Here is a 9914-nt window from a genome sequence, read left to right on the forward strand (position 1 = left end):
CTTGTCTGTCACCACGCTGTCTTCGCACCTCCCCCCTACCTGAACCTCGCAAAAGAACAAGATGCCTCCGCCGCCGCCGCCTCCCCCTCCTCCTCCAGGCATGGGCGGCCCTCCACCTCCCCCTCCTCCGCCGCCTGGAGGGAGTACGCCTGCGAGACCAAATAAAGCAGCTGCTGGAAACAGGGTACGTTCTTTCCTACGACCATACGGCTCAATGCGCCTACGTCATACTCTTCGTTCAATATGTGCTCCCACTAGTTCACTAACCACTCGATGCAGAGCGCTCTTTTTGCCGATATCAACAAAGGTGCACCCAAGTTGAGAAAGGCGGTTACCAATGACCGGTCTGCGCCTATGGTTGGCAAAGAGAACAAGTCCGCGGGTCCTCCCATTGGAGGAGCTCCCCCTGTTCCGGGCCTGCCTAGAGCCCCCGGTGGACTGGCACCGCCTGTTCCCTCATCAAATCGTATGCGAAGTAGCAGTGATGTTGGACCTGCGACAGACGACGGCGGGAGTTCCGGCATTGCTAGTGCGCCTCAATTGGGCGGGCTGTTTGCGGGAGGCATGCCTAAACTACGCAATCGAGGAGGAATCGATACCGGTGCGAACAAAGATGCCTCATACCTGTCAGATTCCGAGGCCGTTCGTCCACGAGCTACGACTGCATCAGCCCCAAAACCTCCAGTGGGTGGAGCACCGAGACCGCCGGGAGCGCGGCCGCCTCCAGTACCTCCTACAACAGAGTCTCCTGCGCCCAATCCATTAGTTGCTAATTTGCGCAAGCCACCTCCAAAGCCTGTATCCCGGCCGTCGTCCACCCTAGACGTACCTCCGCGTGCTCCTCCTCCCCTTCCAGGCACGGGGAAAACCCCTCCCCCGCCTCCCCCATCGGCATTCCGAAAGCCGTCTGGTACGGCACCATCAGCTCCTCCACCTCGCCCGCCGCCTCCTCCAGTATCCTCGAGCCCAGCTCCTCCTAGTGCACCACCGCCCCCGCCGTCGATATCTGCCCCTAAACTTCCCGCCTCTGCGCCTCCCCCACCGCCATCTTCAGCTCCACCTTTGCCAAATGGGGCTTCTACTGCAAACACATCCATTGCGATGCAAGCAGCTCGAAATGCTTTTGGCAACTCTCATACACCTCCAGCGCCCCCAGCACCACCCCCACCTCCACCTCCGGTATCAGCACCATCAATACCAGTCACTAGCCCACCTCCTCCGCCCGTATCACCCCCAACTGCACCTCCGCCTCCTTCGCTAGTTCCTCCAGGGCGGCCATCTGGAACTTCAACCCCCTCATCACGACCTACATCATATGATGACCACTCTTCCAGGAATCAAGTGCGGTCAGCATTAGATCCAAGCGCTTATACTCTTACAAACGGGACTTCAAGTCCAATTCCTCACACTCCATCACCTGGACCTGCACCTGGACCTGGATCTGGATCTGCTCGGGTTGCAGTTCAAGATAACCGCTTCAAATTCCAGGACGAAAGTCTATTCCCCAAACCTCGGCCATTTACTGGCGGAGTGCGAAGATATCGCGCTGGCAGAGGAACCAGTGTCCCACTCGACCTTAGTTCTATAGGATAGATAAGTAGAATGCATACATTCTATCACTGTTCAATTTAAGTGTCGATTTTAAACTTATTTTCCTCCTTTGAATATCACATTTCAATATTTTTTAAATATGCTATTTAAGGGATACTTGAATGTAGGCTGTTAAAATGTAACACAGGTCTGCATGAGCTAAAATGAGACAATTCGACAGTGTATTAAGATCTAGTTCTTTCTCCGGGCCTACCATCTTCAGGGACGGTCCATTCAAATCGTTGTCGTTAGTACATTTAATAGTTGATATCCCATTGCACAACACATCCTACAGAAAAGAAAAGAGATCACCTAGTAAACCGGCAAGCAAGAGACATCATTTTTCATAGTTCACCTTCTTATACATCAATCACTCCGACCCTTGGATTGGTCCTGCGCCCACCTTTCAAAATACTGCTCTATCGGATGGTGTTGTCAAGCCGTCGCAGCGCCGGATTCGTATTTTAGTTCGTCGGTATGTATGGTGTCAATTGGTATGTTGAGAGGGGGCTATAACATTGACCCTGTTTGCAGAGAACAGACCATCACTGATCTGTACCAAATCCCCTTTTCTCTTTCTTTTTTCTTTTCCTTCTATCCATCTCGCGCGTTTAGAAAATGGCATTTTCTTTTCTGCTCTCTGCTTCGTAATCTCCCATCCAGCTGTTTCTTCAAAAGGGTATATTGTATTATTATAAGTGTTTTCTCGTTCTCATCCAGCATCCAGCTTAAACATTCTTCGTGTCCCGAATGACCTCCCCTTTCACCTTGGTCCAGTCGATATCATTATCAATACTTTCATCCACTTCACCGCAAACAACCACATTGTCACCACGAATCAGATAGAGGCCATGCTCAATCTCAGAGCTTGGTTCGGGGTCATCTGGTGTGCGGATTATTCGTTCGACGGTCTGTGTGAGGACGAGGTTTGTTAATTGGTCTGTTGAGAGGAGGGTGCCGAGGAGAGTGCGACCGTCAACGGTGATGACGAGGACTTTTTCTGTTGTTTTATTGTGCTTTTGTTAGCGTAGTCCTTTTGAAAGATATGCATGAGGCGATTTCAGTTGAGGAAATGGAGGGAAGAGTGCAGGAACGTATGTACAAGACTTACTGTTTATATAAGGACTCAAAGACATGGTGACTGATATGTATTCGGTCTGTGGAATAATTATGCAGCAGCGGGTACCGCGCGCACGCTGGATTCGAATGAGGGATAAATCAGTTCACTGCATCACATGAATCGGCTCTTCCAGCAGGATTCGGGTGGAAGAAGACAGGTCGACTAGAAGTTGGACGAGGTTATAAGCATGGTTGTCAAGGATAATTTTGTTCTGGAGTTGCTTGAGGTATCAAATTGCTACTTGAGCGGAGCCGCGGGTTCTGATTGGCCGGTCCCTCTAGCTTGGCGTTAACGCGCCCCCCGCTGCCTTTTTGAACGTCGCTCCTACCATGTTGAACAGTTCCCTTTGTGTTTCGTGATATTCCTCAAAACTGGACCGGGAGATAGTTAATTGCCAGCAATGGTCACTACGCCAGTCGAGTTCGCAGGAGCCACGCAGGGGATCGACGACGTTTTGATGGGGCACATGCCCGGCGAACAGCGAAGCCTTCAGCCTTGTTTGTAAGAGAGATAGTATCCACTGGGAATGATGAGATACTGTTTGCAAAGAACTTGATGTTCATACTCGATGCCGGAATTGGCTGATTTACTCTATCCCTGGCCTGTGGTCTCCGCACTGGCTTCTTATCTGGGAGTTGGGGATCTATTGCACCTTTCGAGAGTGAATAGCGAGTTCAGAGCTGTCCTCCACGGCTTCCCGCGGCCAAAACCAACCCCGAAAATAAAGCAATCGACTCCATCGTCGATCCATGAAGATGGCACAGAAGATGGAGTTCGCCCAGACATATTTGTCGGATTGCATCAGAATTCCTATTGGAAACATCTTAAATCTACTGCGGTTATGTCTTGTGCGGAGCTAGGGCATCGCAAGGGATACCATATTGGGTTGTGCCGGTACTGCTCGAGTCCTGTGTGCGATGCCTGCGTTGTCCGAGTGAGTTGTTTCTTTCTTTCTTTCCCTACGCTTGTCCTACGAGGGGCTATGATTAATAACATTCACGACAGGAATCATTCACTCAGAAAACCAGTGCATGGCGCACTCGAACTCGTCACCTTTGCACGGACTGCTGGGCGACAGGCAATCCGCATAAAGGTCGCAATTTTACAAAACCCCCTTCAGCGCAAGTTTCATACAACTTTCTACCCGGTCACGGAGATTTTTGCCGTTGCACCGTGCATGACGGATGGCTCTGCTCTAGTTGTCGCAAGAACCAGTGTATGGATGCGGAACTACAGAGAGTGCGTTGTTTTGGCGAGGGATGCGCGAACCTTGCGGGCTCCGACAGAGAGCGACGAAGTATCTGTCTGTGGTGCGATCTACCGTTCTAGTCAGAATATATGTAGCGTATCCGGCGTGGCCCACAGTATATACTAGTAGTATACGTTGTTTATAGTGAAAACAAGACATGTGTCGGAGCGGTATTAACCTAGGAGTACTAGATCTAGTGATTGGCAGCTAACATCTAGTCGATGCTTAATACAGATCACACAGGCTCGCTTACCATGCATAAGACGAGGGCCACGTGGGGAAGGGTCAATTGATTGGTGGTGGATGATTATTGCGCTGGCAAGCGAATCGCCGAAACCAGTCGGACTACTCCTCACTGGCACTCAGTGACCAGTCCAATTACAATACGCCGCACAAAGTTCTACACGCACGCTGACACGGTGGATCTGTCACAGACATTAGCCGCTGCAAGATGACGGCGCCTCCGTGTGTGGCGGTGTAAGATGGGGGAGTGTGCGGCGTATTCTTTGGGTATTCGCGCCTTTCCAGTGCGATTATCAGCAGCGACGTCGTAGCTACGGAGTCCATGATAGTTATACTCCGTGGAGTACTCCGTACTGTATGTAATTACAGAAACCGCAATACACAATACAGATGATTCAGACCGCGCTAGCCTATAAGCGGACTGGTGACACATTAGCGGCGGCAGCATGTTAAAACAGTCGGCCAATCAGCGACTGCCATCCACAGCGTCGTGGCTGTCCCCACGCACGGCCGGCGGTTGCCCCCTGTCCACCGTGCTTACTGACTGCCACTCTCTCTCTCTCTCTCTCTCCTACTCCCTCATTCACCACCTCCCCCGCCCCTGGGATCTTTCCTTTCTACTGTCTTGCATTTTGATCAGAGCCTTCGAGTCATTTTTGGTTTTCTTTCGTTTCGCTCGTGGCTTTCTGGAATTGGGCAGGGCTACGGCGTGCATACATTGGTACGTAGTTAGGTACCCATGCAACCGACCTTTTCTTGCGCTGACTTGGAACAGCCCCAATCAGTACCAACTGTGCCATTCAGAGGGTTGTATGGTCTCCGATTTGCGATATCGACATCGTATTACTCACTCCGAATATAGAACATCGTATACACATCTCTCTCTCGTCACAACATTATCATCGGCCTGGGTATCGCCGCCTGTCTCCATGCCCTCCGCATCCGCTACAAGCCGTTGCGTGCAACGCCCAAAGCTGTCCTGAGTGACATTTTTCACATATATTAGCCAGCGTCATGTGGCTGGCCCGCGGCGTGCAGTCCGCCATTTTCTACTATGCCACATGCACACCCTGTGCGGCGGCGGAGGATCGGCGGCGCCGCAAGAAAGAGGCCATACGAGCTCAGCGAGAACAGGCAAGGTCGGTCATCATAGTGACCGATCAACCGCAGCCGTTTCCCCAACCGACACCTTTTAGTACCAATGCGGGATGGATGGAGGAGATTGCACTGGGGCCAGGCCCGCCAGCTCGTCGTCATCGAACAAAGAATGGTCCGAGCGACGGAACAGCATTACCTAGATTATCATCGACCTCGAGCATGACTATTGAGGATTCAATGCTGTCAGGAGGGAAAGGGAAAACGTCTCTGGGCGAGAAGTTACACTGGGCGCGCTTCCAACGTGAAGATGAAGTGCTGTGGGGAGAAGAGGAAAGAAGAGCAAAAGACGCAGAGCAATCCGCCCAGGGCTCTTCTGTTGGCATATCAGGCCGGGGTCGGGCAGGAACAAGTCATTCGAATAAATACTATATCGCAAGAGCACCTCCAGTCAACGATCTGCATCCCCCTATTGTAAGCGGACCAGCAAGTCGCACTGAAACACAATGGATGCTACAGCCGCCTCCCAGCGCAAAAGTCATGGCAGGAAAAGCCAAAGGCGATAATTTACATGGCAGCCGAGAGCCGAGTGTGCGGAAAAGAAGTCGAGTAGACTCGGAAATCAAGGAGTCAGACGAGGACGACTTGATCCAAGAGGGTTACTCGGCTCCCATCGCGGACCGGACTAGCTGGACACTTGGCCGAGGCAATACATATCGTCGAGCACTGGATAATGATAAGAAGCAACGACCTTTGACGCTTGATATAGATAGTCTTATTGAAAGAGGCCGAAAGGACAAGGACGACAATTCCGAAGTTCTACGGCCACCACCATCAGCAATAACAGCGACGCCGCGGTCAGTATCCATGACCAACGTTCGTCATGCATATGACGAATGGCACCTGCAGCTTTCACCCTCATTCCATTCACGATCCAATTCGCCATCGAGCATGGGGTCGCCGGCCGACTCGCTTCATTGGCCAGACACACCACCTTATTCGCGACCAGAATCCAAACATACCGAAGATAGTGGCAAAGTATTTCAGCCACAATACTTGAATCTAGCCGTCTCGTCCCATCGCGAGAACAATAAAAGTATAGAGGCTATACATGTTGAAGTGAACGAGCCGCGGTCGAGAGAACAAATGCACCCGTTGAAATGGCGATGGAGTTTTGATATCTAGACTTTGCTCCCACTCGCTGGTCGATTACTATCGCAAGTTTACTTTGACACGCCCATCCATCCGATCACCTACACACACACACACAATCCTAATCCATATCCTACTTCTTAACCACGCCTAATGTACAGTACACTTTCAATCCGCCATCCTCAAAATTGCATAGTTCTATTTTTCCGTCTGTTTGGACCCTTTCCACTTGGCATACCGACCAATTCTCTCATTATCTTACTACTTCGTTTTTTCAACGAACCGTTCTCTCTCTTTTTCTTTTATTTTGTCCGTTCTAAGTACATAAAACGGCGCACGTTTTTTTTTTTTTTTTCTCTCTTCTGTTACATTTCCATTTCTTCAAGCCAACAAGCCTGCTCTGGCATTTGTTTTCTGGTAGTTCATTTCGCTTAGACTCGATGCATTCATGCTTTGCGTTACTTTCCATGAGTCATAGAACACCTTTTTTTTTTCTCACTTTTTGGTCATTATCATTAAATATAGTACTTTTTTATTTATATGGTGTACTGAGAATTGAACACGAACCTTGAATGATCAAGCGTGCATTCATCCTCATTCATTGAATATAATTATCATTTACATTTTTCATTCAAAATGGGAGTAATAGGGTATGGTACATTCTTATGCATACAATTGCTAGCACTTACGAATATCACATTCCTCAGTAGTCGTAGAAAGAAAGAAAAAAGAAAAGGGCATAATATATCAACCATAATAAAACACAAATCATAATATCTAATCAAAGATCTTATAGGAGGAACCTAAGAAGTAAGTAAATCCCTAACGCTCATGCCCATTTTCCGCGCTTTATTAGTAGAGGAAGAGGAGGAGGAAGAGGAGGAAGAAACAGATATTCCATCATAGACACCATCCCCTCCTGCTTGTTCACTTATCGATGATGGACCACGTCGATCCATATTCAGCATTAAGAGGGCCGCGCTCGCTTCGTGGTCGATTGAACTGTCGTTTGCGAGGAATATGGGGCTGGCTATGCTTGCTGACATGATACTGCTCGTACTTTGTCGATGTTGTTGGGGCCGGATGGCTGGAGAAGGGGTTGCGGAGACGATTTGTTGTGGAACCCTCCATGAGGTGTGATTATGACTACTGCTGTTTTGGTTGGTGATGTGCATTTGGGCTGGATATGAATCCGGTTGGGTCTCTGGTCGTATCTGTGGGGAGTACAATGGACGTAATGCGGGTGATGGGAGGATGGGGTGCGCTCCGTTGTCGAGAGGCTGGAGGTTTTGGTGAGACGCTGTGGGTGCAGTGTATGGGGAGAAGGATGGTGAGGAGTAGTGGGATGCATTGTTGTGCGGAAGGGGTTCGGGTGATGATGATCCTGACTCTGATCCTACCGATTCCTCGCCCATCGGTGGCATAACTAGTTCCGGCGATGTTGGCGATGGCGGTGCCAACGAGGGTGGTTCTAGCTTCTGCTTTTTTGATATCGAATCCGTTCGCCCAGCACCTGCTGAAGCATTGTTTTTCAATTCCGTGATACAATCTTCAAGATAATTCATATAGTCGATGCTCGCCTATGCATATATCGATTAGTATACTGCTTCCATACCTAAATACAAAGAGGAAAAACAAACGCACCTGGAGAATGGCAAGCTTGTGCATTTCCTGCCCACGACAAGCAGGAATCATATCCTTCAATGTCGCAAACTCCTCATTCATTTTGGACCGTCGTCTCCGCTCAATCAGACTGTGGGCCGTCTTGCGGGCAATTTTGCGCCCCGCTGCCGAGGTAGCACTGGGCTGTTTCCTCTTCGAGCCATTGCTACTATTTGATAGTTGCAATGTAGGTGAAGTCGCGTTAATGTTGGTTGGTAGTGGTGCTGTTGAGGCAGCAGCAAGAGAGCCATTCTTGGAAGGCAATTTTAGAGCCGATTTTTTGGGGGGAGATTGCTTGGTTGCGGTTGTATTGCTGCTCGACGGAGCAGCAGTCTTGGGCTTCATCTGAATGATCTTTCTCGACCGCGTAGGCGGCGGTGGGAGATTGAATTCATCAAGCATTGTTGACGAAGATGCGGCCGTTGTTGCCGCACGTTTCGTGCCCACGCGAGCAGCTACGGTGCCTGACTTGCGGTCGATGGCAGCATCAATGGCAGGAGATGCCGGTGACATCGGCGTCTGCTGGGCAATCATTGAACCCTTTCGACTGCTTGAACCTTTGTCCAACGCAATGGGACTCAGAGCGGCAGGTGGTAATGCAAAGGAGTGCTCAGACATAGTGTCCATTGCTTGGAAAGAAGCGTCCTTGATGGTAAATTCACCAGAAGCGGCGGGAGTAGGCGGCAGGTGAGCGGGAGGCATGTCTGGTCACACCAGTACCTTGGTGGTAATTGGGCAGGGTATACAAACAAACGAGGGAACGGCACACACTGGCGGAGAGAAAGGATGATGCCTGATGCTGCGGCGGATGGGAGGAGGAGAGAGAAGAAAAGAGAGAAGAGGTCGCATGCAGCAGAGAGCAGGTGTTGATGCGTCGGCGCTGATAGGCTTATCGCTCGGCCTGTAAAAAGCGCTCTGCAGGGCACGCGAGCGGCAGTTGCCCGACTGGGCCTAGCGCGCGATCCCCGGCATTTGGTGGGGATGCCTCAGTCATCGGCGGACGTACTGCGTGCGTATCTCCATGGATATTTGCATCCGTCTAATTATTCTACTGTGCTTTTTTTGTGGATAAAGCAATGGCAAGCAATTAATCATCTTATTACTTTACTATCCCGCGCATAAAAGACCAGACCAGAGACAACATACAACATATCATCAGCAGCGAAGGGAATGCAAGCCGTGATTGGCCAAACAAAATCGCGCCTCACGTGCTCCGGGCGGCGCGCTGCCAGCCAATCAGGCGACGTACTCCTGGACGCACAAGTCTTGGCACGAGCTGGACAAACAGAGCAAACAAACATCAGCATAAGTTATTGTTGCACCGAACAGCCCTCCTTGCTATTGCTCGAGGTATCCTGCGCATCGCTGAAGTCTGGGGCATTCAGGCGCGGTTTGCCCTGCGCGTTCTGGATCGGCTTGCTCCAGAATGGCTGATGCGACGGGCTATCAGACCCCGCTTCTTCATCCAGAACGTTGAGTGTCACGCTCGTGTCGTCCGCTGACTGGCTGTTGGCCCCAGAAGCCGCGGGCTGGTGGACGGTGTCCGTTGCTTGGGCAGCCGGGCGATGAGTCGACGAAGCTCGTACTGCCGGTCGTGTTGAGGTCTTGAGTGATGCAGTGAACGAGGGCAAGAACGAGGGCGAGGTCACGGACAAAGGCAAGGATGAGGGCGAGGCCACAGACAAGGGCAATAATGAGGGCGAGGCCACGGACAAGGGCAAGGATGAGGGCGAGGCCACGGACAAAGGCAAGGATGAGGGCGATGTCGCGGACAAAGGCAAGGATGAGGGCGATGTCGCGGAC

At 50.8% G+C, this 9914-nt stretch overlaps 5 protein-coding genes across 5 annotated transcripts in view; 3 read left to right on the forward strand and 2 right to left on the reverse strand.

Moving 5' to 3' along the window:
- Positions 1-61: 61 nt before the first annotated feature.
- UA08_04584 (hypothetical protein) lies at positions 62-1593 on the forward strand (the record flags this gene model as incomplete). The annotated part of the gene is made up of 2 exons (XM_020266870.1): positions 62-184; positions 280-1593. The coding sequence occupies 2 exons, from the start codon at positions 62-64 to the stop codon at positions 1591-1593; spliced, it is 1437 nt and encodes a 478-aa protein (XP_020120373.1).
- A 725-nt stretch (positions 1594-2318) lies between these two features.
- UA08_04585 (hypothetical protein) lies at positions 2319-2726 on the reverse strand (the record flags this gene model as incomplete). The annotated part of the gene is made up of 2 exons (XM_020266871.1): positions 2319-2590; positions 2702-2726. 2 exons carry the CDS (start codon positions 2724-2726, stop codon positions 2319-2321), a joined length of 297 nt encoding a protein of 98 aa, XP_020120374.1.
- Positions 2727-5216: 2490 nt separating this feature from the next.
- UA08_04586 (hypothetical protein) lies at positions 5217-6482 on the forward strand (the record flags this gene model as incomplete). The annotated part of the gene is made up of 1 exon (XM_020266873.1): positions 5217-6482. One exon carries the CDS (start codon positions 5217-5219, stop codon positions 6480-6482), a length of 1266 nt encoding a protein of 421 aa, XP_020120375.1.
- A 770-nt stretch (positions 6483-7252) lies between these two features.
- UA08_04587 (hypothetical protein) lies at positions 7253-8813 on the reverse strand (the record flags this gene model as incomplete). The annotated part of the gene is made up of 2 exons (XM_020266874.1): positions 7253-8029; positions 8094-8813. 2 exons carry the CDS (start codon positions 8811-8813, stop codon positions 7253-7255), a joined length of 1497 nt encoding a protein of 498 aa, XP_020119927.1.
- A 724-nt stretch (positions 8814-9537) lies between these two features.
- Positions 9538-9914, forward strand: part of UA08_04588 (hypothetical protein) — a gene marked incomplete at both ends in the record, with an annotated part of 933 nt that continues 556 nt past the window's right edge. Inside the window, 2 exons of the mRNA XM_020266875.1 lie at positions 9538-9583; positions 9730-9905. Of these exons, the coding sequence (XP_020119923.1) occupies positions 9538-9583; positions 9730-9905 (222 nt within the window). The remainder of the gene's footprint in view (positions 9584-9729; positions 9906-9914) is intronic.

The sequence above is a fragment of the Talaromyces atroroseus genome (genome assembly GCF_001907595.1).
Source record: "Talaromyces atroroseus strain IBT 11181 chromosome Unknown scaffold_5, whole genome shotgun sequence".
Taxonomy (NCBI): Eukaryota; Fungi; Ascomycota; class Eurotiomycetes; order Eurotiales; family Trichocomaceae; genus Talaromyces; species Talaromyces atroroseus.